We start from the raw sequence: 27,814 nt of genomic DNA, 5'->3' as shown, positions 1-27,814 counted from the left end.
AAGTTTATCGCTAATCTAAACTCGTGGTCAGTGTAATCCGTATAGCACACCACGGTGAGAAGCTCCAAAATCATCATCTCAGTGACCCCCTTCTACGAATCCGTATCCTCTGTCCCTTGGTCTCAAAAAGTGTTGGTGGCCTAGGAGAATTTAACCTCCCAACAATATCAGATGTCAGACGTGCTTTTATTACATTTTCCCGAAACTTTTCTGGTTTCGCCTTGTAGAACAATGGCTTGTCATCAGTGCAAGCTTGGGAGAAAGTCCAGGGCATGGCCTTATCCGCCTCTCGATGCTTGACGGTCTACTGCCCAAGGAACAGCTGGGGGGCCTATGTTTTGTAAAGCCTAAGTTGAGCACTCGATGTAGGGGTGATCACTCTCCGGGATAGCATTTGAAAAGATAGGCATTCTTCAAAGCTACCAATCCATTATCTTCTAATACCTTAACACCAGCCAAACCCACACAGTCTGGCCCGTGCCCTCCGTTCTGCAGCCCTACCGATAGCGGAATGTTTTGGCAGTTGCTTAGCTTCTTTGTAGGGCTGCAGCTGTCAAACCACCACAACTTTCAACGGTTGTCGAAGTGATACCCGTGGACAAGACTGAAACCCCGACAAGGCACAGGACCTGCCCGCTAGAGGGGTTGGACCAGAATTCATAAGGATGCCGCTAGTCTAGCACTGCCACACTCCGGCTGCGCGGTTAAGACACCCACGATGCGACCGCCTGCGCTGCCGACGTCGGGTGATAACCAGACAAGCTCTGCCGAGAACTTCCCGAACAACTTGACGACGTTTCTTGGGACACGGAGCTACTGTACATGGTAGGTATAGCGATCGGATTTTGGGAAAACGATGGTTTTGTGCACGGGAAACTGCATGAGAGATCTCCCTAGATCTACGCACGATGTCACTAGTGGATCAAGAAAAAAAAGCAGTCAAGTTCACCGGATCCCCTTCAAGAGCAAATTTCATTGTCAAGGAGAAAAGGTTACTACGGGAGCGGATCCAAACGACAAGGGTTACTCGCAACGATGCTATGAAGCCAACGAAGCGGGAAAGGAGAAAAGACGATGATAAAATGGAATCGCCGGAAACAACCCTGCGTTTCAGCCAGTTTACAGGTAGCCCAGAACCTCTGACAATCGTTCAGTTCCCGAGAGTTATCACACAACCAATGAGGTAATGGTTGGAGGATAGTTTCCTAAGGGAAAGGAGGCTGCTACTCAGTTCAATGGATGGGGGCACACACTGACTGAGGCTACGCACTCTCCTGCAGCAGGCTGCCCGTGCCGAACTACCTATATCCATTCGGGAACATGGAGACAAGAAAATCCAAGACAGAAAAGTGCATTGCCCTGAAGGGGTGTTTGTGGGAGGGGATATGACGGCGTGGCCTTTACTTCTGCATCATGAGCTGGACGAACTCGTTGTCTAAATACAGTTAGCATCAATGGCAGTGGGGGATGATGACTGAGCAACTCACAGTCGATGCGCCCATCACCGTCCTGGTCGGCCTCGCGGATCATTTCGTCGACCTCGTCGTCGGTGAGTTTCTCACCAATAGAAGTCATGACGTGACGCAGCTCAGCCGCCGAGATGAAGCCGTTGTTGTCGCGGTCGAACACTTTGAAGGCCTCACGGATCTCCTCCTCCGAGTCGGTATCCTTCATCTTGCGCGCCATCATGGTCAGGAACTCTGGCGGGTTGTTAGCGTTGCCTGGATCATTTAGTTCGAAAAGGGGGGGAGGGGGGGGGGCATACCAGGGAAGTCAATGGTACCGTTGTTGTCTGCATCGACCTCGTTGATCATGTCCTGCAGCTCCGACTCGGACGGGTTCTGGCCGAGAGAGCGCATGACGGTGCCCAGCTCCTTGGTTGTGATCTGGCCTGCTCAGGGGCTTAGCATATGTCTTATTACAGAGTCGGGATGTGTTGTAGACACGTAAGAGGCAACGATTGTGCATGCGCAGAACGCAACACCACCTCTGATGAGATAGGGTTGTGATGCTGCAAGAGTCAGAGACGCGGGTACAGGGAGACTAACCATCGCCGTCCTTGTCCTATTCCAGGGGTTAGCGCCGCGGTTTGAAGCCAGTTAAGATGCACTCGACAATAGAGAAGGATGACATACAAAGAGGGAGAAGGCCTCCTTGAACTCAGAAACCTGCTCTTCGGTAAGGGAGTCGGCCTGTCGGTGAAGATATAGTCAGTACATTGAACTCGTAGGGACGCAGCCCGACACTTCGCAACCCCCCTTCAACCCGACTCCTTTGCCGCGGGGTTGCCTTATGCGGGCAGCGAGCGGCGCCTGGGAGGAAGGGGGACTGACCATGTTGATTGTGGGAATCTGAGCGGGCGAACGACGTTAAGAGATGCGCTATGGGAGATGTGGATGGTTGTAGGAGATGTGCAAGAGGGTCTGGACGGGAACAGCGGTGATGTTGCTGGGTGAACTGGGTTGTTTGGATGATGAACACGGCGGCTGGCGGACGCAAGCCTGGATGGAGACTTGATCTGTGAGCACTGGAGCAGCGGGAGCCCGGCGGGACCATAGGAAGCGGGGCCCCCTCCTCCAAAAAGGAGGGATGGGTTGCTATTTCGACAAGGGTCTCGTCTCTGCGGGCCCCGTCGGGTTCCAGGCGCTCGCCGCGTTGCTGCCTTTTTGTTGGACCCTCCGCCTCGTCTTTTCCACAATGCGAGCCTGCCAAGACCTTTCTAACAAGGACCAAGACTGACCTAAGGCACCCCTGCCCAGCGTATTTTAGCAGCTGCAGCCAACTGGCATCTTTGTCCCATCACGCGTCAAGTCGTCGAGTACCGCAAAGCGGGCCGCCTTTCATCCCCCCCCCTCCCCCCCGTTAAAAGTGGCCGTCCTTTGTTGAGGATTGCAAGGCTCGAAGGCTGCAAGGCTGCAAGTGACTGGGACGCTGGTTTTCGACCCATTCAGCTATCAGCCGTGCGGTCCTGTCCATCCACAGCGGCATTGTTCTTTGTGCTAGGCGACCAGTCGAACAAATAGGGGACCTCGGAAGCTCTCATAGGCTCCTCCTCGATCCCTTCTTCAGGTCTCCGACCACCAAGGAGCTCGGTTGTGCGCCGACGCATTTGCGGTGACCGTTTTACAATGTGATGCAGCGCTGTCCGGACCCTCGCCAGCACACACATCAGCTCCCCTCTCCCCATTGATACTATCCCACCAACGGCGGACTGAGGGGACTCTTCACCCCTTTCCGTGTCCGCCATGTGGCGAGACCGCACCAACCTGTAAGCAGTTGGGTTTGATGCGGCAGACACAAGCTGGGATTGTAGACTAACATCAAGTTCTCCATCCTGTAGCTACATATCATACCGGCAGTCCTACGCCCACCATCCTCGACATCGCAATCGCTATGGCCGGACACCAACACCAGTTAACGAGCGTTTCGGCGGTAGCGCTGGTGCCAGCAGCGGCGTTCTATTCTCAGCCGACGACGACCGGCGAGGCTTGCTGTCGGCAGGCGCCTACGACACAGTGGACGACGGCGATGCGGTGATCGAGATGGACGTGCTCCCCCCGCGCTGGGTCGACATATCGGATGAGGTGACAGAGAAGCTGGCGGAGATTGCTACCAAGTCCCAAAAGCTGGACCGGTTGCACCAGAAGCATGTGCTGCCCGGTTTCAATGACGACGATACCAAGAAGGCCGAAGAGGCCGAGATCGAGCGCCTGACGCAGGAGATCACACGCGGCTTCCACGACTGTCGTGGGTGTATTCTACGCATCGAGCAGATGGTGCGTGAAGCTAAGGCCAGCGGGCAGCTGACGCGCGCCGATGAGGTTATGGCGAAGAATGTACGCGTCAACCTTGCTACGAGGGTGCAGGAGGCCAGCGCTGCTTTTCGTAAGAAGCAGAGCGCATATCTCAAGAGTATGTAACCCTACCCCTGAATCATCTATACCACAACAGAGGCTAACCAACCAAGAACTCAGAGACATGGCCGGCGTGGCCAGCGATATCGAGCGTGCAGCAAGCCCCTTCCCAGGAAGCAGTTACAGTAACAACCCGTCCCTTCTCGAGTCCGATGCCGACCGTACCTATTCGGAATCGGCGATCCAGGCGCCAACGCACCAGAAGCTCTTGCAGTCCAACGATGCCATCATTTTGCAGCGCGAGCGCGAGATTGAGGAGATCGCGCAGGGTATTATCGAGCTGTCAGACCTGTTCCGCGAACTGCAGACCATGGTCATCGACCAGGGCACGCTGCTGGACCGTATCGACTACAACGTGGAGCGCATGGCGACTGACGTCAAGGAGGCTGCGCGCGAGCTCAAGGTCGCCGAGGGTTATCAGAAGAAGACAATCAAGCGGAAGATTATCTTCCTGCTGCTGCTGCTTATTGCTGCTGTTGTTATTCTGCTTATTATCAAGCCGAAGAAGCATCGGGGGTAGTATGATAGGAGTTGAAGGGCCGAACAAGAGACGGCCGGTATAATGTGGCTTGAGACATCCGTGTCTACCGCTGGGGAGCTCAGCCTTATCCTGTTGGGACATCGTTCTATTTTTGCATGTACTAGATCAGGAATACTCGAGGGTAGAGGGTTACAGGCGAATGGGAGTCATTGTGCGCTTGGGAAGTGTACGTATTATCTGGGAAGAGCATCTTACATGGTGGATGTCTCTCATGACTGAGTTGCCTCGGCGATCAATGATGTTTCTATACTTTGCTATTTCGGGAACAGTGAAGTGTCTGGTTAGGGCTTTTGTCCCATATCTCACTCTCAAAGAAACGAGATGCTTAAAAAATCCCATCGCCGAAGCTTCACAAGCTTCATGGAAAAAAGTGGAGCCTAGGAACGATGGAAGATCCCAAGCTCCTCCGTCCCTCCCAAAATCTCTGGCAGCCGACCAGCCTAGTCTTGCTTAGTCACCCACCCCCCAATTGACCAATCGACGCGGCGCATTCGATACCGACAACTCCCGGCTCATCAGGCAAGCTCACAGCTTGTGCCAAGCCCCAGGCCGGAAGCAAACCCACATCATCACCACTCGACTTGCTGCTTTCCCACCCCCCCAATCCAAGGTTCCGAGATCCAACCGTCCACGAACCACCATCAACCCAGACAACAACCACTCCTCCCTCCTCCCGCTGCCGCATCACCGCGCAAACCATTCAAGATGGCGTAAGCTGCCCTGCATTCCCTCATCATTCCCCAAGATCATGGATTTGCTTGTGTCCCTCAATTGAGGGGGACCATCCAGCAAAAAAAAAAGGATTTAGCGCGCAAAACCGCCAAATCGTACGATTGGAAGCGAGAGTTAGAGCACCACGGTTAACCACGAGTCTCACAACCATGCACGCAATACAGTTTCATCAACCGCGAGAACCGCGTCCCTGAGCTGCAGCGCTACTACCAGGCTGCCTACAAGAACCATGTTCGCCTGTGGCAGATTGTGAGTTGTTTCCCCCGTCGTTGCCGGGTTGACGGTGTCATATTTACGGTTGGGATCCGGGGGGGGGTTAGGGGAAGGAGGAGGGGATGGTTCATGGAGAGGAGGGATGTGTCAAGAGGAAGGAAAGGACATGCAAGAGAGGCACTGCATGCATGGGACGAGAGAGGGAGGCTGTCGGAAGCTGGATGTCGAGGAGATCTGCGCTTGGAGAGGGCATGTGATGTTAGGTTGGACGACGATGCTGACGACTCTTGTCTTCAACAGAACCCCCGCAGCAAGTACTACCTGACCCCTTACTACATCATCCTCTGGGGCACCACCGCTGGTACGTCGCGATCCTTAGATCCCCATCGTCGTCGTTGTCAAGTCCCCTCGTTCCCAGGGCCATGCTGATCCGAGCACCTCTTGCCTACAGCCACCTTCTACGCCATGGGCCGCCGCATCTTCGGCCACAACACCTGGTTCAGCGACTAAACGCGCCCTATTCGCCCGGTTGTGGAGTGGTTGAGTGGGACAAAGAGAACCTGCTAGATGGGAGTGCGACTGCTTGTATATGTAGAAGAGAGAGGGGTAGACAAATAGAAGTGACAGGGTCCCCTGGGGACTGTTGATAGCAATCAACCCAGAATCAGAAGCCAGTCGGGCCGATATGTCTATGTGCGTTGTCGTTGGTTTACAAGTGTTCGGTGCCGATGGATATCACTTTCTTTCCATTACGCGCTTGTTAACACCTTGTACTGCTAAATGCCCGACAATATTCCTGTGCTTGCAGATAGCGAGCCTTCTCCCTGCCGCCCCGCCTCCCCCCCCTTCCCTATCTCCTCGTCTAAAAGGTACATTAAGTGCGGTCCTGTCCAGTCGGTTGGTGATCGTGGGTCGTCGGTGGCTCTATGGTATGTCTCAGCCCAAAAAGGGCGGACACGTCATCAGATATCAGGTCGGGTAGTCCGGAAGGGCGTCCGGGCAGTAGTTTCACCAGTTCACACGCAGCAACACAACTCCTTCCTCCTTTCCCTTCAGTAGCCCGAGGCACCAGGAGCATTCTCATCCTTGCGCAAGCTGATCAACAGCTCACGGAAGCGCTCCTTGCCCGAGCCAGTCGCGCCGCCCTTGGCGCCTTTACCGCTGATATCTACCAGCTTAGCGATGCGCTCCCAGCTGGTGCCGCCGGAGGTAGTGTCCTCGCGCTTGGCCAAGAACTCCTCAGCCTCGCGGCGCGTCTGCGCAATCAGTTTCTCCTTCTTGTTGTTGTAATTCTCGTAGAACTCGTCGATGTTGCGCTGCGCCTCGGCGATCGTTGCCTCGCGCTGCCTCGCAAACACCTCCTCGCGCGCCCGGATCTGCTCGTCGCGCTTGGCCCGCCACTCTCGGATAACCTCGGGCTCTTCCTCGTCTTCGACTGTCGTGGTGAAGCCGGAGTTATAAACGATGGACGGGCCTCCGGTGATGGTCACGTTCGTCGGGGCTGCGGCCTAGAAATTGGGGGAGAGAAATAGTTAACATCAGGGGGGTCTGGGAAGAATGCTGGCTTGGCTTTCCTCCTCTCCTACCTCAGCTGCGCTGATATCGGGGAACTGAGACTCAAACTGCGCGGTAGCGCCGGGGGAGGCCATGCTGACGTCGCCACCGCCGAGCAGGTCGTCACCGGCGTCGATGGCGGCGGCATCCTCGACCGTCGCGAACCGGTTGGCTTCCTCGCCGAGGATGGCCTTCTCGCGCTCCAGGAAGTTGCTGGCTGACGGAATGTCACCGATATCAACGTCCTTGATCTCCGTCTGGACTGTGGCGGCGCGGTAAGTCTGTGGCCCAAAATAACCAGGGGTTCGAATAGGAGGGGATAGTATGCTTTACCTCCGGAGTCGAACTCCTCCAACGAGGGGAAGCGGTCGGCCATGGTGGAAGGCTTGATTGTTAATAATGGCCCCGGCTTCTCTTATGGCAGAAATGCTGTCAAAAGAGGAGAAGCGCAGTGTTGACGGTTGAACAACGGGCCAGGAAAGAGATGGGGAATGAAGCGAAATGGACGTGGGTTTCGATGATGGCGCCAGCATAGTGGCCAGGCAGGTGCCGCTGGGCTGCGCCAGTGAGATGTGGCTTACTGGGCGGCGGACAGGGGCTTCCATCATTGTACCGGGGTGGAGGATCCTGGTTAATGCATTTATGCGATAGCGCTAGTGCGAAATGCAGGGCGCACCTGGGCCACTGCGATGCAATTCGCTGGAACTTGTTCCAAAATGGGTTTCTTCTGACTTTCCGTTGTTCCTGATCTTTCACACCTCTTCTTCCTGTTTTCCAGTTTTTCCCCCCCCCCATCCTGCCAAAACAAAAACATCCAAATCGCACAGAGGATAGCTGCAGTGTCTCTGGCCAGTGGTGACTGACAGCGTCTGAGCATCCCAACATCAGCATAGATAAGCATCGGGACTACGGACTATTGTGATTGACCACTGCTGCTGTCTGCATTGAGATCTGGATGCCAACTGCAAAGGCGGGTGATACCAGTTGCATTTGCTGTTGCATTTGCAAGATATAGAAGCAGAGCAAAGGAGTCTTGAGGTTCTGCCGGCTGTCCACAGTGGTCGCTGATGTCACGGCCCTTGTTGTAATTACAATTGCCTGCTTTCCTGATTGGAAACACACCCCAACCCTCACTGGACAACCTCAAACCTGGAATAGCAGCCTCACCACTTGGGCCGGTATCAACAGCCAGGATATATTCCAGATTTATACCCACGACTTAACTCACCACTGCTGAGTTTACTTCCAACATTAACCAATCACTGTTGACCCAGCATCTTGCGAGTTGAACTGCGACTTTCATTACATCCTCTAACTTCCTGAACTCACACTCTATCACACTCTCCCCTGACCATGGCCTATACCGACGATGCGGTTCTCTCAAAGCTCTCAGCTTTGAATGAGAGCCATGATAGCATTGCAACTACGGCTCAATGGATCATGTTCCATCGGTAAGCCCGCACTATGTCGAGTGAAGTTGGTCATCGTCTGTAGTTACTAAACACCTCACAGCCGACATGCATCCCAGACTGTCCACCTGTGGTTGACCAAGTTGAAAGACCTGCCCAGCCACAAGAGGCTGAACATGATCTACCTTGCCAATGGTGAGTGAACTATGCCCTAAATTCAGTATTATGTCCAGGTGTTAACACAAAACACATTGTAGAGGTCACCCAGCAGTCCAAGGCTCGGCACAAAGATGACTTCCTGAATGCCTTCTCTCCCTACATCGCGGATGCGACAGCCCTCGCATACAAGGGTGCCCCGCCCGATATCCAGGCTAAGCTGCGCAGAGTCCTGGACGTCTGGAAGGAGCGGTGTATCTTTGATCGTGACATTCTCCAGGACATTGAGGCCAAGTTTGCGGGTGAGTCGGACTCATCTCACTCTAACTACAAACAGTGCGCTGACTTTGGACAGAAATTGATCGCAGCCGCCCCCAAGCCCCCTTCGGAGGTGGCTTCAGCAGTTCGGCTCCCTCTATCCCCTCCGAACTCCAGCCTCTTGTTGCTCCCCAGCTGGCCGTCACTAAGAGCCTGCAGCCCGCTAAAACGGCCGTCACTAATGCTAACGCCGAGTACGACAAGCTCTCCGATCCGACCGCCAACGCGACCACTCCCCTTCCTGTCCAGGCCGCCCGTCTCAACGGCCTGCTGAAGACTCTCGCCAATGCCGAGGGCGCCGTGACCGAGTGCATCCGGGCTCGGCGCGACCTGATCCGCGAGCTGGAGAAGATCCTTGCAACCACCCGCGACGCGCTCGCTACCGATGAGAAGAAGATGATGGAGCTTAGCGCGCGCAGGACCGAAGTCGAGCAGCGCAAGCAGGCTATCGAACGTGCTATCGTCGCCGGTGCTTCAGGGAACGGCAATGGCGCTTCTGTCCCTGCCGAAGGTGCCCCCGCAACTCTGCCGGTCCCTGAGCCCGACCGTCCCCAGGTCGAGGCCCTCACTCCGCCTCACATCCAGGATCATTCGGGCGATCTCCAGAGCACCAATCAGCCACCTGCGGCAGTGCCTTTCCACGTCGGCCCTGCTCCTACCTCTATTCCTTCTGCTTCCCAGACCACTGCAGCTCCCAACCCCTTCCTGAGTGCCGGTGCACCAGGTATTGAGATGTTATCTAATCTAGCGTCGCAGTACTCCTCTGTGCCAGTCATGAACAACGGTGTGGGCACCGCGAACAAAAAGCGTAAGATTGGCGATGCGACTGCGAATGATGATTTTCCGGATCTGGGCAATGATGATGGGATTGATGCCGAGGTGAGGGAGATGCTTAGGAGCGAGAGTCAGGGGCAGGGGTCGTAGAGCTTCCTCTAGCCCTGAGCTCTGAACTCGGGAGATGATGAGAGTGAGTAAAAAAAAAAGGTTCATATTGGGGGTTGTCTGCTGCTTTTGGGCGTGATTGGAGTGTTTCAGGATTGATGGTTAACTTTGGTGACTACCTGGAATGAGTGGTGAGGATTGTTGTTAGGTAGGACAGCAGGAAGATATATGATGATTGGTAGCGACGAAAGGAAAAAGGGGGGAGGGGGAAGGGGGGGAAGAGCGGGGGTTCCTATGATGGAGTAGTATTTCGTGGTGTTTGTCCTGGTGAAAGTAAGGCTCGATTGCTGCTGCATGGCTCTCAAGGGTTATGGTAATGGGTCAGCATTAATAAATTCGGGATTAGCCCAAATGAAAGATTAGAGGACAATTTTCATAAACTTTATTTTTGTTGTTGTTGTTACTTCTTTATGATGGAAGTAATAAGTTCAACTACCATATGCAGACCTCCCAATCTTCGATGCTGCCAGTGCTATCTATATCCCCAATTCCGTTACACAGTACACACTGGGTCAAGCAGATTATGTGTACACACCTTGAAATTTAATGTAAAGGCATCACGATTCTCTTCCGTATAGTTAACCATTAACTCTTATCTTCACTTATTCGAGCACATAGATAACAATCCTAAACCATAAAGGTATTTTGCAGGAAAGGGAGAAACCGGAGGGGCATGGGTGTAAGTGAGGGGGAGTAAGGGGGTCACTCCCAGGCATTTACCTCCGGCCGTCAGCACAAGTTTCAGGCGCACTGTGCACACCTCTGAGAAGCTCAGAAAATGCAATTTTTTTTTTCGATTTGGCATTCTAATACTCACATATGATACCTAAGTCTCTCATAGATGAAACGAAATGAACATATCCAAACATAAGAGTTAAGAGTCAGGAACTCAACCTTACTGTAGGCTAACGTCTTGGCCTCGCCAAGCGGTCGGCCGAGATGGCAGAGTCGGGAGCCGATGACGACAAGTTAAGGCCGATTCGCTCAGAAAAATGACGGACAAGGGAGGGGGGGGGCGGGTGGACCCGCCTGAGCCGAAGCTCCGACTGGCCTCGCTGCCAGCTGCATGCAGTCGAATGGAATGTCTTGGACATTACATTTGGCCTGTGATTTTACACCTTACCGGATTTTTTTGTCCCTCTTCCTGCTACCGCGAACCATATCCCACAACCCACGCCAGCCGACTACCCCTCCATTTGCCAACCCATTGCTCAACCCCTCGAGCTTGCACACAACGGCCGTGCCGCCAACCACACTTTCCGGAGCAAGCGTCGGCATGGGCCTCGGAACAAATACCTCTTACCGCGGCACCTCCGGCCTGAGAGTTCCCCAGCACTAACCCATCGCACAGTAGTAGCCAGAGACAGCTTCAGGGACTCCACGGCGACGACAACTGCTCGGGAGTGAATTGCCCCGAAAGAAGATACGAGAGCCTTTGAGCTGCGACAATGATCCCGGGAGCGGCAGCTGCGGCCGTGCGCCGCGCCGCGCTGCTCCCTCAACTTGAACACGCTCTCGCCTCGGCGACGAATCCTGCCCTTGGTTCTCCTTCCTCCCTTAGTCTCGGTTTTGCCTCGACAATCTCTCCTATTACCCCCGCTCGAATCGCCTTGCCTATCCCCATTAGCAAGCCGACAGCAATTCGTCCGTTCTGCTCCCAGACCGGAGCTCGCGATGCCCCAACTACCCGCTCTGCGATCTCCGCGACGGGCTCGATGCCCCTGAGGACGAGCCAATGGCTCGGCCTGACGACGACTTCGAGCGTCGCGACGACAATGGCGAGGTGGACATCCCCCATGACCATTCTCCGACAGCTGTCGACCTCGCGGTCCACGCTGCAAGAGAACAAGTCTAAGACAGAAGAAGACACTACGACGGTTACCTCTACCTCTCCCTCAAATACGACACAGACGCCGGCATACAACCACACGCAAGGGTTCCAGCTCAGCGAAAAGGCCGCCAAAGCCGCGCACGTCAACATGCGCGCGCGCCTCTCTAAGGAAGGAAAGGGTCAAGGACGTGATGGCAAGCCCGGCATGGCCGAGATTTGGCGCCTGCTCAAGATTGCGCGCCCGGAGCTCAAGTGGTTGTCTGCTGCGTTCGTCCTGCTGCTGATTTCATCGGCTGTCACTATGTCGATCCCCTTCTCGGTTGGCCGGATTCTGGATCTGTCGACCAAAGGCGAGATGGATGAGGTGCGCCTGCTTGGTCTGACCATGCGCCAATTTTTCATCGGATTGGGTATGCTCCTGACGCTGGGTGCCTGCGCTAACTTTGGACGGATTGTCCTGCTGCGCATGGTTGGTGAGCGGGTTGTTGCTAGGTTGAGGACTCAATTGTACCGGAGGACGTATATCCAGGACGCCGAGTTCTTCGATGCCAACCGCGTGGGCGACCTGATCTCGCGCCTTGGTTCCGACACCATCATCGTCGGAAAGAGTGTCACGCAGAACATTTCGGATGGTCTCCGCGCGCTGGTCAGTGGTGCAGCCGGCTTCGTCATGATGGCCTGGCTCAGCCCCAAGCTGACGTCGCTCATCTTCGTGATGGCTCCTCCCATCGCGCTAGGCGCCTTCTTCTTTGGGCGCGCCATGCGCAGTCTCAGCCGGCAGCTGCAGAAGAACGTGGGCACGCTGACCAAGATCGGCGAGGAGAGACTCGGTAACATCAAGACCAGCCAAGCCTTCGCGGGCGAGATCCAGGAACTGCGCCGGTACAGCAACCAGGTGCGCAAGATCTTCGCCCTCGGCCGTCGCGAGGCCATCATCTCCGGCACTTTCTTCGCGTCTACCTCCTGGGCAGGCAACATGACCATCCTGGCCATGCTCATCGTCGGCGGCAACCTCGTTAGAAGCGGCACCATGACCCTCGGCGACCTGACCTCTTTCATGATGTATACCGCTTTCGCAGGCTCCTCTCTCTTCGGCCTCTCGGGCTTCTACTCCGAGCTCATGAAGGGCGTTGGCGCAGCCAGCCGGCTCTTCGAACTCCAAGACCGCAAGCCCATTATCCCCTCTACCGTCGGCATCAAGGTCGCCTCCGCCCAAGGGCCCATCCGCTTTGAAAACGTCCACTTCTCGTACCCGACCCGCCCGGCGGTCTCCATCTTCAACGGCCTGACCTTCGAAATTCCCTCCGGCAGCAACGTCTGCATCGTCGGCCCCTCCGGCGGCGGCAAGTCGACCGTTGCGTCCCTCCTCCTCCGCTTCTACAGCCCTACTTCCGGCCGCATCACCATCAACGGTGTGGACATCTCCACCATGAACGTCAAGTCTCTGCGTCGACGCATCGGCGTCGTCGCGCAGGAACCCGTCCTCTTCTCCGGCACCATCGCAGAGAACATTGCCTACGGCAAGCCAGATGCCACGAGGGCTGAGATCGTCGCTGCGGCGAGGAAGGCAAATTGCGGGTTTATCAGCGACTTCCCCGACGGCCTAGAAACCCAAGTTGGCGCGCGCGGCGCGCAGTTGTCTGGTGGTCAAAAGCAGCGGATCGCGATCGCCCGCGCGCTGCTCAAGGACCCGGATATCCTGATCTTAGACGAGGCGACGTCGGCACTAGACGCCGAGAGCGAGACGCTGGTCAACAGCGCGTTAGCAGAGCTGTTTAAGGGGAGGAGTACCACGATCTCGATTGCGCATCGGCTGTCAACGATTAAGAGGAGTGATCGGATCATTGTGTTAAGTAGCGAGGGAACTGTTGCGGAGGTCGGCACGTATGCCGAGCTGAGTGCGAATAAGGAGAGCGCGTTTAGCAAGTTGATGGAGTGGCAGATGAGTGGCGGAGAGGTGCCGGCTGAGTGTAGGACGCCGTCGGCGGGACCGAGGATTATGGAGAGTGAGGAGATTGAGGAGGAACTGGTTGAGGAGGAAGAGGAGGAGGGAGAGGGGGGGAGGAGGGAGAGGGCTTGAACTGCAAGCTTGTAGCGTTTCATCTGATGGCGCTAAACCCTCCCCTTCCCCTTTTTTTCCCTTTTCCCCTTTTCTCGCCTTGATTATTAAATTATGGGACCGATGGGAATAGGGAGACCCGACTCCCTTCCCCTTCATCTCCCCTCGGCAACAAGCCGACAACAGATACAAGATCCATACGCACATATAACCACATATGCACACTCTCCGAGTTCCTGGCAGAGAGACTGTCCAGGAGAGCTCTAACGTCGAATACTAACGTCGAATATTTGAATGAACTGTCAAACATGTAATGTATGACCCCTCTGTACATTAACCTGATCAACTGATTTCTTCCTTTTTTGTTTTCTTTTTCTTTTTTTTTCCCCCCTTTGTGTATTTCCTTTCTTCCTTCTGCCTACCTACCTCTCTCCTGTCTGTTTCGAGACTCGGAAACATATCTCCGCTCGAACAGTCCTTTAAACTTTCTACCATGTATTTACCAAGGATTGGAACATTTGAGGGGATATATGAATATACAAAGGAAAGGAGAAAGAAGGAAACCACTAGCTAGGGGCGGATGAATAGACGGCTGGGCAACAATTGCGAGGGCGTCTTCGGTGGGTGGTAGTCGTCTTGTCTTCCGGTAAGGAATAGATCCAATGTTTGCTTTTGAACTTCGGTTGATAGTGAGATGTCCTTTGCGTGATCTGGACTTGCTGAGATAGGGAGGGTATAGAGAAAAACAAATCTGAGAACCGTATCCTTGATGTGCGTGTTTAGAACATGTTCTGGAGACTTGAGTCCAATCCCAGTTTCTGTCGTCCAATACCTCGTATCTAGAAGGTCATATGACATCCAATCCCCCCGTGAAAGTGGTGCTCACACGAGGCTCTGTCAATCGTTTCGATGTGGTGATGGTTTCCCACGTGCGCCGCGGCTTCGGGAGACCTACCCGCGCCCAGCATGGCTATGTTGTGAAAGCAGAACTACCAAACGGGTAACACTATAGTTTCAACCCAGGCAAGACCAGCGACTTCCAACAACACATCTCGGGTATTTCAGGCATTGGTGTCCTGTCTGTTAGAGAAATTCGGTTAAAGGTTGTCAGCAGGTGGTAGGAGGGTAGGAGTTTAGTAGGAAGAAGTCGGAAGAGGAGCTGAGGAAGTTCATAGCTCGGCACCTTCCTACGTTGCACATGCTCCTTCAGCTTGGAACGTGCGGCACACGGGTAAAAAAAAAAAAATCAACCCTTTAATGGAGGTTAGATCAGTGAGCAACATGAAACTTAGGGACCTATATAGTCGTGAAAATCAATTGGTGACAGCTCGCTCGGTGTTCAGCTCCCGCTTTGCTCATCTTCATGTCGGAATGGATAATCAAACTCTGCGAATACGTTCACATACACCCCAGTCAAGGCAGGAGAGAAGTGGGCACTGCGTATCGTCCATCTTCCATCACCAACCTCGCCGACGTCGTCTTCGCATTCGTGTTTGCTCTAACACGAACACGACTCCGAGCAAATCCACGTTCTCGAAGCTAAAAACCATTGTCATCCGTAGCACACCTACCCCTGTTGCCGTTTCGATACCATGTTTGAAATTCTGTGAATAGAGTCGTCGCCATCGCCGCCGTCTCTTGTTCCGTGGAGTTTCTTTCGGAAATGCCATCCATGATCCCTGCCATGCGTGCACGAGCCACGAAACACGTTTTTTGACTCACATCTCGCCAAGAATGGGGAGAGTTTTCTCTCACATGCTCCACCGACAAGAAGCAGTGGCGGACAGGTCAAGGCCCCACGCTTCGATGACGCTGCTGGCTTGCAGCGCAGCGGAAAAGCTTTGCCCCACATTGGATTTGGCATCCCAATTGCCCCACTTGCCTCTGGTGTGGTGAAATTCGCATGCAACCCTCTCGACCCGACAGCGGGACAGGCAAACCAGGGGCCCAGGCAGGCTGGCCCACTGGTCAAACTGGACCAGGGTCTCGGTTCAGTTCGATGCGTTGCCGGTGATGTGAGTCGAACAATGAGAGAAAAAAAAAAGTTTTTGACCATCGATCGATCGATCGACGGGAAGGGAAGAAAAAAAAATAGCTCTTTTACCTCCGAGTTAGGAGTAAACGGAAGACAAACCGCATTGATTGACATTGGCGGTAAGAGATGCAATGGAACTTCATCAGAGAGAGCAAAGAAGACTTGGAATCAACGGCATCGGATTGGACGCTCGGAGCAAGCACGGCGAGAGCGTGGCCCTGGAAGGTGGATTTGCATGCCATCTGAATTTTGGTTGGATCTTGTCGCCGACGCCGACTCATTGCTGGCATCACTGCCGCGCTGCCATTGCCTCGCTCTTCCCTGATCCTCCGATTCGGGTAGGGGGCCTTGAAATGTTTCGGGGGTGCCTCTGTACACCGGGGAGCGGCTAGGCTAGTAAGCAGAGATTCAAAATTGGGGGAGAAGGTGGGGGGAGAGGGAGAAATGGATGAATGGAGAGGGATCGTGTGTCGGTGCGATGATGGATGTGCTGCCATGTGTTGAGGTGTGGACTTTGGCCTGTCCGTGCTGTTCCTGGACTGGCTGGACTCTTTTTTTCTACCTCTTATTCTTTCGCCTCTCCTCCATTCCTCATCCTCGGATATCTTCTGTCCATTCTCACCTCATCCATCTACTTTCCTTGGTGGTGGCTTGCGCTCTGCAGCCCTTCGTTGGCAACTTACTGTACACACCCACCACGGCTTCGTTCTCTTTCAATCAGTCACCCAAATCACAGCCCATTCAGCAGCCATCCCGCTTGCCGCTCAACCGTTTTACAACGTTCTGTGTACCCGGGTTCTTTTCCCGAAAGGGTCATACACGTCACACATTCCATCTTTGAACTGTTGCTGGCTATTGACCCCGTGTCTGCGGATCACGGATTGCCTCTTTTTTTTTTTTGTTTGTTTTTTTTTTTTTTTCCCTGAGTGATTTGTCCTTGTGACTAAACAAACGAAGAAACGACACTCCTGTCCTATCGAGCATAAAACGAGACTGGGGAGACTTTGCGACCCACGATCCCGTTGTCTCCAGCTTTGGAAAAATAAAAACCGGAGCCGCCCCTCCCCCACATCTCGTTATACAACCTACCAATCTACGGCTCCCCGGCGTCGGCGTCCCGACATACATACGTCCCCTATACCCACGTCCTCTCCTACCGGCTCAATTCTTACCTCGCTGTGCCATTGAATTTTTTGAGAGTGCTCATTGACCTCGCCGTCCTTCGCTCGTCACTATTTTCGAGCCTGCAGGAAGACTACAGTTGTCAATTATCACTACCCTCTAGTCTGAAAACTTCAGAGCCGCTCGCTCCACTCTGAACGCAACCGCTTGATTCAACCCCAGCGCCCGCCGTTGTCGGCAGCCCAGATTCAGTGTCTCAGAGCAATGGCAGGGTCACTACTCAAGAACGCCAACACCAATGGCTGGATTGTGCAAAAGTTTGGTGGCACAAGCGTGGGCAAGTTCCCGGATAAAATCGCAGAAGATATTGTTAGGTATGGAGCAGGCCAATTCTTCTTGGCTGGGCTATATCGCTCAGCCAGAGGAATAAGACAAGCGCATTGGGGACAGTCTTCAGCTGACGTTTGCACGCGCAGAGAATGGGTCAAGAACAATCGGATAGTTGTCGTCTGCTCAGCGCGCAGCACCGGCAAGAAGGCCACAGGAACCACCAGCAGGTGAGTTTTATTCTAAGAAGTGGGTGTGTGGGAGGTGTTGTGCTACAGTGTGCATCCGAACGTCTCAGAGGGCAACTGGCCTGTCTGTCTTACACGCACATACAACCCGGATGCGAAATTTCCTCCCCCCCCCCTTTCCCCCCCTTTTTTTTATAATATATATATGTATATATACTTATTCCTCTCGTCCGCTTTCCCCCACGCTCTCGGGACATCGGATCGTGCCACGGCGAACCCTTCCCCCCTTCCCCTCTCTCATTTGCCAAGTTATCTCTGAGTCCAGTTGCGCGGATTATTGACAATGTGACCCTAAAACTGCAGGCTACTCGAGGTCTACAAGAAGCTGAAAGGCATCGGCGCGGCGGCAAGCGACCACGAGGTGCAGGAGGAACTGCTCAACGATGCGACGCACCTCGTGCAAGAGATCCTCTCCGATCACCTGTCAGCGGCGGACACCTTCGTGCGCGACGCCCAGCTGCGCGCTGCGCTCAAGGACGACACCGAGCGCGAGTGTCAGCTGCTGATCGACTACCTGGGTGCAGCTAAGCGCTTCAACCTCGAGATCAACTCGCGCGCCAAGGACCGCGTCGTCAGCTTCGGCGAGAAGCTCTCCTGCCGCTTCATGACTGCCCTGCTCAAGGACCGTGGCGTCGATGCCGAGTATGTCGATCTGGCAGACCTGCTGCACCAGGACAGCCCCTGCCGTCTGGACCAGCATTTCTACCGCCGTGCCGCCGACGGCATCAGCAAGAAGATCGAGGCCTGTGAGGACCGCGTGCCCGTCGTCACTGGCTTCTTTGGCAATGTTCCCGGCGGCCTGCTCGACGGCGACATTGGCCGGGGCTACACCGACCTGTGCGCGTCGCTAGCCGCCGTTGGCCTCAAGGCTGAGGAGCTGCAGATCTGGAAGGAAGTGGACGGCATATTCACGGCGGATCCGACCAAGGTGCACACGGCGCGCCTCATCCCCTCCATCACGCCCGCCGAGGCCGCCGAGTTGACCTTCTACGGCTCCGAGGTCATCCACCACCTCACCATGGACCAGGTCATCAAGGCTATCCCGCCCATCCCCATCCGCATCAAGAACGTCAAGAACCCGCGCGGCGACGGTACCATCGTCAAGCCGGACCCGCTGCTGGCTGCGGACCAGCAGATCCAGCGGTCGCGAGGTAATTCTGATCCTAACGTCCGGAAGAAGCCGAAGAGGCCTACGGCCGTGACGTGCAAGGACAAGATCTCCATCATCAACATCCACAGCAACAAGCGCGCGATTGCACACATGTTCTTGGCAAGGGTGTTCTCGATCCTGTCGCAGCAGCGGATTTCGGTCGATCTCATCTCGACGAGTGAGGTGCATGTCTCCATCGCCGTGCACACGGCCAACTCGGAGCTGGGCAATTTTGATCGCGCCGTGCAGCAGCTTAGGGAGGAGTGCGGTGAGGTTAGTGTGTTGCACGACATGACTATTGTTAGCCTGGTCGGGGCGGAGATGAAGAATATGACGGGTATTGCGGGGAAGATGTTTTCCACGCTCGGTGAGCATGAGATTAATATTGAGATGATCTCGCAGGGTGAGTACTTTTTTTTTTTAACTCTTCTGGAGATGGAACAGAAAAGAAGGATGGGTGCTGACTAGAGTCAATAGGTGCGAGCGAGATCAACATCTCGTGCGTCATCGACGCGAAGCATGCTGAGCGCGCCATGAACATCTTGCATACCAGCCTCTTCACCTTCCTTGACTAGGAGAGGAGTCATGTTCGTATTGTAGCTACCGCTGGTGATGGCGAAGATGGTAATGGTGGCGAACGGCTTTTCTGTCGCTTGTCCGTCTGGTCGGCTCCCACTACATTTTTTTTAAAAAAAGTGGTAACCTATTTTGTCGGCTTTACTTGATATCCCCCCTTTTTTTTCTTTAGAAAAACTCTTGTGTTGCTCTTGTTCAGAGTTCAGAGTATGCATAGATCTGGGATTGAGCATCCGCGTGCTTCATACACAGAGGCATACACATGTTGGTGGGCGATGAAAGCAGGCTTGGGAATCGGTGTGATGGTTCTTGTTTTTTTTTTTTTTGGCTCATATGACACATTTAGAGAGATGCTTAATTGCATTTATTGGTTAGCCGGGAAGTATATAGAGGAATTGATCATCTCGATAGGCAAAGCACTTAATCAAATGCCGTGGTGATGGCTATTGTTCGGGGGTTGTGCGGCTGAAGAAGACAGGTGCTTTTGACGAGGTTGTTTTCAGGGTTAGGGATATGTAAGGCTATCTTTCCCCCATGTGGCGACGTTCAAAACGCCTTGCGCCATCTTCGCGCTGCATCCCGCGACTCGAGTTATCATTCGTCCTCATAACGAAACTTCGCCCTTCTTAAGATCCAAAACATCCGCTCCCCGATCGCTCATCTCTCCATTTACCGAAGCCATCCAAACCAACAAAACCAAGCCTCTTAATCTACCGCCTGACTCCGCGCAGCGAGTCACCCCCCCCAAACAGCCATGGGCAAAGCAGAAGTCGGCACCAGCAAATACATCGCCAAAAAGATGAAGCAAAAGGGCCTGACGCGCCTGCGCTGGTACTGCCAGATCTGCCAGAAAGCCAACCGCGACGAAAACGCCTTCAAGATGCACTGCCAGTCGGAGGGCCACTTACGCCGCGCCCTCGAGGCTGGAGAGAACTTTAAGAGCGTGCAGGACGAATACAGCCGGCTGTTTCTGCAGCAGTTTATCAGTCAGCTGAAAACGGCGCACGGCGAGAAGCAGATACATGCGAATAAGTTCTATCAGGAGGTTATCGCCAATAGGGATCATATACATTTGAATGCGACGAGGTGGCACTCGCTGACGGATTTTGTGAAGTATATTGCGCGAGAGGGGATTGTGCGGGCCGAGGAGAAGGAAGATGGGTTATTTATTGCGTGGATTGATGACTCGCCGGAGGCGATGAAGCGGAGGGAGGCGGTCAGGAAGAAGGAGTTGCAGGATAAGGGGGATGAGGAGAGGGAGCAGATGATCTTGAGGCAGCAAATTGAGAGAGCGCAGAAGGATGCCGAGGCTAGGGGGGTGAAACTGACGGAGGATGAGGCGAAGATGGAGCTCAAGAGGCAGGAGGGGGAGAAGATTAAGTTGTCGTTGAAGCCGTTGGGGAAGGGAACGGGTTCGTCGTCGGAGGGGTCAAGCGCAGCGGCTTGTTCGGGTGCTACCCCGGCGCCGGAGGTGCGGGAGGAGGGTGAAGCTGCTGCTGCTGATGCTAAAGCCAATGGCGAGACACCGAAGGAGGGCGAAGCCAAACCTGCTGAGCAACCTGCTCCGGCCGCTTCCGCAGCAGCCAAGCCGGTATCCCTCAAGATCGCGGCCAAGCCAGCGCCAAAGAATGTCTTCAAGAACGCCCTCGCCGGCGCCCCCAAGAAGGTGATTACCGCGCCTCCGCCCAAGATGAGCGAGGCAGAGCGCATCATGAAGGAGGAGCTTGAGCGCAAGAGGGCACGCGAGGAGGGACGTGGACCGCCGAGCAAGAAGCCTCGGTTTTAAATTGCCAGCAAGAGTAGGTATATATATATATATATACATATATACATTATTACACTGGTAAGGGTTCTGTTGTTTTATTAATTGTTATTGATGCATTCAAGGCGTTTTAGGTCGGTTGTTACTTGGAACTTGATTTAAGATGATACCAGTTATCGAACGGTTTTATTTAATCAGACCAATAAGCATATCTCTAGATGTTTTCATGTACTCTATGATGATTTCAGTGCTCTCGATGATGATGACCAACGCCGCAAACTCCATCGCCCAATGCCAGAAGTGATTTGACTTTCCAGACCATGCCCCATGGTGACGGACTTAATCCGCCTCCGTCGCGCTACCGTCGCGCCTGTATCGAGTCAGTCTCAAGATTCATCAAATACACAGTAAGAAGGGGACGTACGGAATATAAGTAATGCGATACTCGTCCTCCAGCTGGGCGCGCACGTCGTCCGGCAGCTGGCCCGAGACCTTGGTCGCGTAGACGCCGCGCACGTAGCCGTCCAGCCGCTGCCACTTGGCCACCCACGACTTCTTGGGATCCGATAGCGCGATCAGGCCCTCAAACACCTGCGATGTGCAGCTGTCGATCTGGTCGGGCGAGCCCTGCAGGTGCAGGAACTCCTCGCAGTTGGGGCAGCCCTCGTCGCGGAAGCGCTAGACGAGTGAGTTAGTGATGGTTGTGACAGAGAAAGGGTGTTTGTTGGTGTTTTGGGGGGGGGGGAGAGAGAGAGAGAGAGAAAGGAAACAGCAGCATACCGCATAAGTCATGACGATGGAGCAGACCATGCAGGCGCGGAGGTAGCGCTGCTGGCCAGGGGCGACGTAATTTTCTGACATATTGAAGGAGAGTTGGAGTATGTTGGTTGATGAAGAGTGAAACAGAAAGAGTGAGAAGCGAAATCGATGACCTGAAAGACGCTTCGCACTTTGACAAGCACGTGTTAGATGCAAGTTACGTAACTTGGTTTATCTTTTTTTTAAAAAAAACAAAACAAAAAGACGTGATGTACGCGATGCAGGTCCGTCCCGGTCTTAACTTGCCCTTGAAGGGACAGGATGGAGATGGGTTGTAGATGGATAAAGACAATAGCAACACGTAGCGGCTGAGATGCAATGCTGAGATGAGGAGCTCACAAAGACTTACCCCTGCGCTGGCCGCTCCGCAACCTGCCGCGTGAGGCGTTCATTCAGTGGCAGCGTGGCGTCGTCGTGCAGGGTCCTGGCCGGGCTGCCAGGCTGAGACGCCAAGCGCCAAGACCGGAAGCGTGCTGCCGGTGGCTGCTATCTTATCGGCAGAGGTGGCACGGTGCAACGCAGAGTGGGGCACAACTTGGGTGCGTTCCTTTATCGGTGGACTGTCTCTCACTGCAGCGCTGCAAGGAGAGCACTGCGATTTGCTACGGCTGCGGCCTGCAAGCAGACCTGCGACAGGCAAATCTCCAGCTTGTGCTGGGAAGGCGCGAAGCAGGAAGGGACTTACCTGCTCAGGGAGTTCTTTGCACTTGAATTGAGTTTGTTGCCCAAGGAACCCAATTTATCGGGTCGAAATTAACAGATACTTCCTCACAATCGACTGGTCCATTTCTAAACTTTCCATCCTCCAAATTTCCATTACCCCTCCATCCCATTGCATTTCCCTTCCCCCCCCCCCCCAATTCCATCTCTGCAAGCAGCCCCTCCATTCCCCATTTTGGCCGATCCCGTACCAAACTTGCAACTCTCCATCGAGTCGGATACGGACAACAGCATTGATTTTATTGATCAGATCCATTCAATCACTTGCTTGGGGCACCTGAGGATTCTATCTTATCCATTGTCATCGCTGATAGAGGGCCTCGTCGGGCTCTGCTGCCACACTGCTGCTCTCGCGGCGTCCCACCTCTCCACAAGCCCACGGTGCCCAGGAGGCCTAAAGACTTCCAGCGCTAGCACAGCAATTGTCAAATTGTCTGGATCTGTCATCTGCACTATCGATTGCTGCCAGCGGCTGGACGTCCCAGTCCCAGCCTCGTGCAGGTTCCAGTTCTACACCTTCCAGACTCAGGTTCTCTTCTCCACTGCCCGCTAGTGCATGAGCATCGCTGGTGGACGGGACATCGCTTGCCAAAATCAACCCCCCGAGCCCCGGACTGACTGGCACTGTACCGTGGCGTGCTGTGAGCCGAGCGGCATTCGCACTGGCATCCCACTGACCTAGACTGGCCCTGATATATACCGCTGTCCCGTGGTATATAAATAAAAGCAGCAATGGGCAACACCCAGTCCGCCGATAAGAACCAAGACGCTGCATCGCAGCCGTCGCAGGAGGCCCAACAGGCTCAGCAGCCTCAGCATGATCGGCCGGTGAGGCGCGACGACAAAAACCCCTTCCCGGTGCAAACTCATCGGGTTGCTGCCCCTCCTGAACCCTCGCTCACGCAGGCGCAGGGCACTACCACCTCTTCGTCAGCCGCTGGCCAACCGCCCGCCTCTTGGGCCAATCCACTCCACCACCATCTTCCGAGCCTTTCGTCGGGTGGCTCGACTCCGTCGCCCGTTCCGACCGCTTCCACAAGTTCGTCGAGCTCCGCGAGGCCCATCGAGGTGCATTCGCAGCATTCGCATTCGCATCAGCAGCAAGCCGAGCACGGTGCAGGCCCCGGCCCGTTTCATGAGCCCGCCAAGCTCGTAGCCGTGCCGAATTCTCACATCTCCCCCTCGTCGCCGAGAGTGCCCCGCTCCGAAGATCCCTACGAAGCCTCGTCCGTCGTCATGCCGCACAGCAGTTTACAGGACGTCTCCTACCTGACCCGGCCCCCACGCCTGCCTCTCCCCATCGAGGAGGAGGTCCATACTCCCGGGTCGCCCATCATTGCCCCGTCCGACTCCCGTCCCGGCGCCTCGCTCGAGGTTGAGGCCCTTGAGAGCACCGCTGAACTTGAGCGTCCCACCTCTACCCTCAGCGATACCTCTGTGCTCGAGGACGACAATGAAGAGCTCATGGTCGATAAGACCCGGCCTACTGTGCCGACGAGACTCGAATGGCGCCATGGCGGCGACAAGGTCTACGTGACGGGTACCATCTTCCAGTGGAATCGCAAGTCACGCCTGCACCCTGTGTAAGTCCTGTCGCGTGTGTGTGTCCTTTTTTTTTTTTTTTTCCCTTTGTTTGATTTTTGCATGTCCCTAACTGCCAGCAAATCCCCAGCGAGGGTCGCCCGGGCGTCTTTGCAACCACCATCAATGTCATTCCAGGCACCCATCACATTAGGTTCTTGGTGGATGGGCAGATGTGCACGTCCCCTGATCTGCCTACTACCGTAGACTTTGCGAACAACCTCGTTAACTATATCGAGGTCAATCCCGACGATGTGCCTGCTGCTCAAACCTCTGAGCAGCAAGGTGCTGCTTCCAACCAAGACGCGTCTTCCAAGCAGGCGCCGGCGCAGGTTCTCCTTCCCGCTCCGGCGGCTGAGGAGAAGAAGGCCAAGGTGGTCAAGGAGAGGGAAGTTCCCCCTCCTGAGAAGTTCGCGCGCAAGATTCCCAGGTATCTTCTTGATTTGGATCAACCTGAGGACTCGCCGCTCTATCAGCATGCAGTCATGGCTACCGAGAAGCTGCCCCAGCCTCCCGCGCTGCCCAGCTTCTTAAACAAGCCTATTCTGAATGCCTCGTCGATTCTCAAAGATGATAACAGCGTGCTTATTATGCCGCCGAATCATACTGTGCTCAACCATCTCGCGACCAGCAGCATTAAGAATAATGTCCTTGCTGTGTCTGCGACGACGAGGTATAAGAGCAAGGTGAGTATATTCACTCTTGTCTCCTGTGTGACCTCGCTGACATATCCCCAGTATGTGACCACCATCATGTACAAGCCCACAACTTCTGAGGGTATTTAGGTAAATACCTCTGTGGGCGTCATCTTTCTCAGATCGCGAAGGGTTTCGACATGAGTTACCCGCCATCTTCCCAACCAACCCCCACCCACCCTCCCTTTCCCCCCCTCCCCCCCCCCTTTTTCAAATGCATGTGCCTTGCTAGAGGTACCTAATGTTCGGTCTACGTTTGTTTATGTGTTTCGGTTAGCGGGGCAACCCACTGAAGAATTTTGTTAGGTGATATTTGCTTTCTTCTACTGGAGTTGACCTGGAGCATCATACTATGTCGGCTGGTTGGCTGGTAGGCGGTAAGGGGGCAGGAGGGGGTTTACTTTTTTTTTTTTTTCGAAACACAATGAAGCACGATAGATATGTGTTCAAGATGGGAAATCAAGCATTTTACTTTCTCCATTTGACCAACACCTCGTCTGTCCTGAACCTCTGTGTACATGTACTCTCCTCAATAGGAGTCTTGAACCCCGTCTCGTAGGCCAGCAGCCCGGCATGCGCAATCATAATGCCGTTGTCGATGCAAAACCGCTCGTCTGTGGCATACACACTGCCACCACGATCCCTTGCCATAGCACCCATCATCTCCTGCAACCTCTCATTGCATCCCACACCACCAACAATCAACACTTGATTACTGCCCACATGGGCCATCGCCCTCTCTGTGATCTCCACCAACATAGCAAACACAGTCTCCTGCAGCGTAAAGCACAAATCTTCCGCCGTCACCTCCTCCCCCTCAGGCCCCTTCAACTCCCCCTTCTTCAACAGCGCAGCCATCTCCTCCACCCTCGTCAAAATCCCACTAAACGAGCAATCCATCCCCTTTACCGCATACGGTAGATCCAACAACACCTTCCCCTTCTTCGCCATCTGCTCAATATTGTACCCCGGCGCAGGGTCATTACTGATCGCCAGCGCCCGCGCAAACCGGTCCAAACAGTTCCCCACCGCTATATCCAGCGTCTCGCCGAAGATGCGGTAGCGCTGTTCCGCGTAGGCAATGACTTGTGTGTTGCCGCCGGAGACGTACAGTACCACGGGGTGTGCGGCGCCCGTGATCGCGCGGCCCATCTCGATGTGTCCTACGCAGTGGTTCACCCCGACGAGATCCTTCCCCCAGAGGAGGGCGAGAGTACGAGCGGCGATGGCGACGCTTGTTAGGGGGGCGCCCATGCCTGGCCCCTTCGTATAACATATGCAGTCGATTTCGTCGATGGTGACGTTCGCGGCGGCGAGGGCTTGCTTGGCCAGGCGCACGAAGTAAGAACGGTGGTGGCGCGCTGTGTCTTTGGGGAGGAAGCCGGTGCCTGGAGGGGAGACGAAGGTGTGGCGGATGTTGGAGAGGACTGTGATGCGCTCGGAGGGCGTGCCGGGTGTGCCTTCGTGCAGGATCACGCCAATGCCGAGCTTGTTGGCTGAGCCTTCGCAGCCGAGGGCTATGCGGCGGGGTTTGGAGGTGATGTCGACGGTCATGGTGGCCGATTTGGAGGTCCTTTCCCTTTAGAGATGGGAGGGGAGGTTGTTCTGGGATCGGCGGACAATAGATTATATATAGGTATGCGACAGTCGTTGAGGGTCAGTAATGGTCTCTTTAGGACTTCTCCATCAGAAGTTAATGTTGTAGTCTATCGTTGACGATGAGGGGCTCCTAGCAAAGCTCTCGGCGGGGCATCAGCATCAGCATGGGGCTCGCTTTCAGCTCTCCAGCCAAGCCCACCCATCTCTTATCAGCCGATAAAACATCATTATCGATAAGTGTTTGATCCACCCACGCGGATGTCTCCGTCACACGCCCCCGAACGATATGGCTCGTGCGCTTCCACGCACACAACGGGCGGGTATGGCTTGGCCCCTTCTGTGTAGCATTGGCCTTCTTGGCCCCAACTCTGAACACCGCACCTGATGCTAGTTGCTTGTCTCCACAGCTTCTTCGAACAGATGGGGCACCGGCCGCCGACGGGGTCGCTTTCTTCCCACTCCTCACCGAAGAGATCGCAGCCAGCCCAAAAGCGAGAAGAGAGCGAAGGCCTGCTTGCTGTGGAGCGAGGTGGTAGGAGGGTGAGGCTAGTGAGCAGAGAAGACCTGGACTCCCCACTGCATTGCACCCACGCTGCAGAGCGAGAATTGTATCTACGTGCCCCCTTGTCCATATCAACTTTCTCTCCTTCGTCTCCTCTAGACCTGCTGTTTACCCATGTCGGCCACAAACTTGATTTTTCCTGTACTGAAACCCGACGGCTGGGGATATGATCTTCTCGAAGGCGCTCTTCAGGATGTGATATCCCCTCTCCGTTATCCCTCCTGATTCAATCCCTCGCCCCAGCACCTGGCGGCCGACGGCATATGGACGCACACACACACACACACACGACATTGTCGCACACCGAAGTCTTCTCCTCACCTGCCCCCTTTCCCTTCGGACACCTGGAAAAGGCTAAATGATAGAAGCATTATCCTAAGCCATAAGGTGAGTATTCCGAGCATTGTCTTCTCTTCCCCTGAAAACCTTTTTTTTTTTTTTTGCTGTCCTCATCGCTATAGCCGGAAGGTTTCGTTCCGGCGCTTATATCATCCGGACAACAAGGCTGACCTCAGCAGCACTGGTTTTTTCCCCCTCTCCAGCAGAGTCGGAACACCTTCGTCACCACGACTACCGTTCCTCAGTCCTTGCACCATGCCCGCTCCTCTTCCTGGGAGCAGCGTTGTCGCAGGCGCAGCTACAGCCCGCCCCAGTCACTAACCTGGCTGTGCAGCCTCACTCCTCCCACTACTACAACGAAACAACTCCAGAGCCCGCGAGAAATTGATCGGGTTAGGACAATCAAAAAGCCTCGTGGAGATCTATATCAAGGGCTACTTCCACAAACACTTCCGTTTTTCGGTCATATCTCCTTGAAGAGGGCTTCTCAATTTCCTGGTCGCAGGAAAACGGAAATTTCTCTCTTGTCTGCACACAACCTACCATCTGCTGGCATTCGACCACCGCCGCTCCTCCAAACACCTTCAACTTCTCGGAATGTCATGGTCAC

General features: G+C 54.6%; 11 protein-coding genes across 11 annotated transcripts; 7 read left to right on the top strand and 4 right to left on the bottom strand.

The window, feature by feature from the left end:
• Positions 1–1,400: 1,400 nt before the first annotated feature.
• Positions 1,401–2,336, bottom strand: CTHT_0067840 (putative calmodulin protein; the record flags this gene model as incomplete). The annotated part of the gene is made up of 6 exons (XM_006697012.1): positions 1,401–1,435; positions 1,488–1,700; positions 1,766–1,891; positions 2,049–2,064; positions 2,136–2,192; positions 2,334–2,336. 6 exons carry the CDS (start codon positions 2,334–2,336, stop codon positions 1,401–1,403), a joined length of 450 nt encoding a protein of 149 aa, XP_006697075.1.
• A 909-nt stretch (positions 2,337–3,245) lies between these two features.
• Positions 3,246–4,434, top strand: CTHT_0067830 (putative late golgi protein; the record flags this gene model as incomplete). The annotated part of the gene is made up of 3 exons (XM_006697011.1): positions 3,246–3,268; positions 3,341–3,916; positions 3,975–4,434. 3 exons carry the CDS (start codon positions 3,246–3,248, stop codon positions 4,432–4,434), a joined length of 1,059 nt encoding a protein of 352 aa, XP_006697074.1.
• A 726-nt stretch (positions 4,435–5,160) lies between these two features.
• On the top strand, positions 5,161–5,910 carry CTHT_0067820 (uncharacterized protein; the record flags this gene model as incomplete). Its single annotated transcript, XM_006697010.1, has 4 exons — positions 5,161–5,165; positions 5,352–5,436; positions 5,701–5,761; positions 5,852–5,910. The coding sequence occupies 4 exons, from the start codon at positions 5,161–5,163 to the stop codon at positions 5,908–5,910; spliced, it is 210 nt and encodes a 69-aa protein (XP_006697073.1).
• Positions 5,911–6,452: 542 nt separating this feature from the next.
• CTHT_0067810 (putative clathrin light chain protein) lies at positions 6,453–7,330 on the bottom strand (the record flags this gene model as incomplete). The annotated part of the gene is made up of 3 exons (XM_006697009.1): positions 6,453–6,908; positions 6,987–7,216; positions 7,288–7,330. The coding sequence occupies 3 exons, from the start codon at positions 7,328–7,330 to the stop codon at positions 6,453–6,455; spliced, it is 729 nt and encodes a 242-aa protein (XP_006697072.1).
• A 977-nt stretch (positions 7,331–8,307) lies between these two features.
• CTHT_0067800 (uncharacterized protein) lies at positions 8,308–9,761 on the top strand (the record flags this gene model as incomplete). Its single annotated transcript, XM_006697008.1, has 4 exons — positions 8,308–8,405; positions 8,467–8,558; positions 8,621–8,821; positions 8,875–9,761. The coding sequence occupies 4 exons, from the start codon at positions 8,308–8,310 to the stop codon at positions 9,759–9,761; spliced, it is 1,278 nt and encodes a 425-aa protein (XP_006697071.1).
• A 1,466-nt stretch (positions 9,762–11,227) lies between these two features.
• On the top strand, positions 11,228–13,690 carry CTHT_0067790 (putative ATP-binding cassette protein; the record flags this gene model as incomplete). The annotated part of the gene is made up of 1 exon (XM_006697007.1): positions 11,228–13,690. One exon carries the CDS (start codon positions 11,228–11,230, stop codon positions 13,688–13,690), a length of 2,463 nt encoding a protein of 820 aa, XP_006697070.1.
• A 3,400-nt stretch (positions 13,691–17,090) lies between these two features.
• Positions 17,091–19,126, top strand: CTHT_0067780 (aspartokinase-like protein; the record flags this gene model as incomplete). Its single annotated transcript, XM_006697006.1, has 4 exons — positions 17,091–17,200; positions 17,303–17,383; positions 17,705–18,954; positions 19,029–19,126. The coding sequence occupies 4 exons, from the start codon at positions 17,091–17,093 to the stop codon at positions 19,124–19,126; spliced, it is 1,539 nt and encodes a 512-aa protein (XP_006697069.1).
• Positions 19,127–19,881: 755 nt separating this feature from the next.
• CTHT_0067770 (zinc finger domain-containing protein) lies at positions 19,882–20,913 on the top strand (the record flags this gene model as incomplete). The annotated part of the gene is made up of 1 exon (XM_006697005.1): positions 19,882–20,913. The coding sequence occupies one exon, from the start codon at positions 19,882–19,884 to the stop codon at positions 20,911–20,913; it is 1,032 nt and encodes a 343-aa protein (XP_006697068.1).
• Positions 20,914–21,228: 315 nt separating this feature from the next.
• CTHT_0067760 (uncharacterized protein) lies at positions 21,229–21,750 on the bottom strand (the record flags this gene model as incomplete). The annotated part of the gene is made up of 3 exons (XM_006697004.1): positions 21,229–21,259; positions 21,314–21,567; positions 21,670–21,750. The coding sequence occupies 3 exons, from the start codon at positions 21,748–21,750 to the stop codon at positions 21,229–21,231; spliced, it is 366 nt and encodes a 121-aa protein (XP_006697067.1).
• A 1,410-nt stretch (positions 21,751–23,160) lies between these two features.
• Positions 23,161–24,794, top strand: CTHT_0067750 (uncharacterized protein; the record flags this gene model as incomplete). Its single annotated transcript, XM_006697003.1, has 3 exons — positions 23,161–24,011; positions 24,101–24,695; positions 24,747–24,794. 3 exons carry the CDS (start codon positions 23,161–23,163, stop codon positions 24,792–24,794), a joined length of 1,494 nt encoding a protein of 497 aa, XP_006697066.1.
• Positions 24,795–25,172: 378 nt separating this feature from the next.
• Positions 25,173–26,258, bottom strand: CTHT_0067740 (uncharacterized protein; the record flags this gene model as incomplete). Its single annotated transcript, XM_006697002.1, has 1 exon — positions 25,173–26,258. The coding sequence occupies one exon, from the start codon at positions 26,256–26,258 to the stop codon at positions 25,173–25,175; it is 1,086 nt and encodes a 361-aa protein (XP_006697065.1).
• Between the last annotated feature and the right edge of the window lie 1,556 nt (positions 26,259–27,814).

Source organism: Thermochaetoides thermophila (assembly GCF_000221225.1).
Source record: "Thermochaetoides thermophila DSM 1495 unplaced genomic scaffold scf7180000011822, whole genome shotgun sequence".
In the NCBI taxonomy this organism is placed as follows: Eukaryota; Fungi; Ascomycota; class Sordariomycetes; order Sordariales; family Chaetomiaceae; genus Thermochaetoides; species Thermochaetoides thermophila.
The sequence above is the reverse complement of the archived record's forward strand: the minus strand, read 5'-3'. Positions and strand labels throughout refer to the sequence as shown.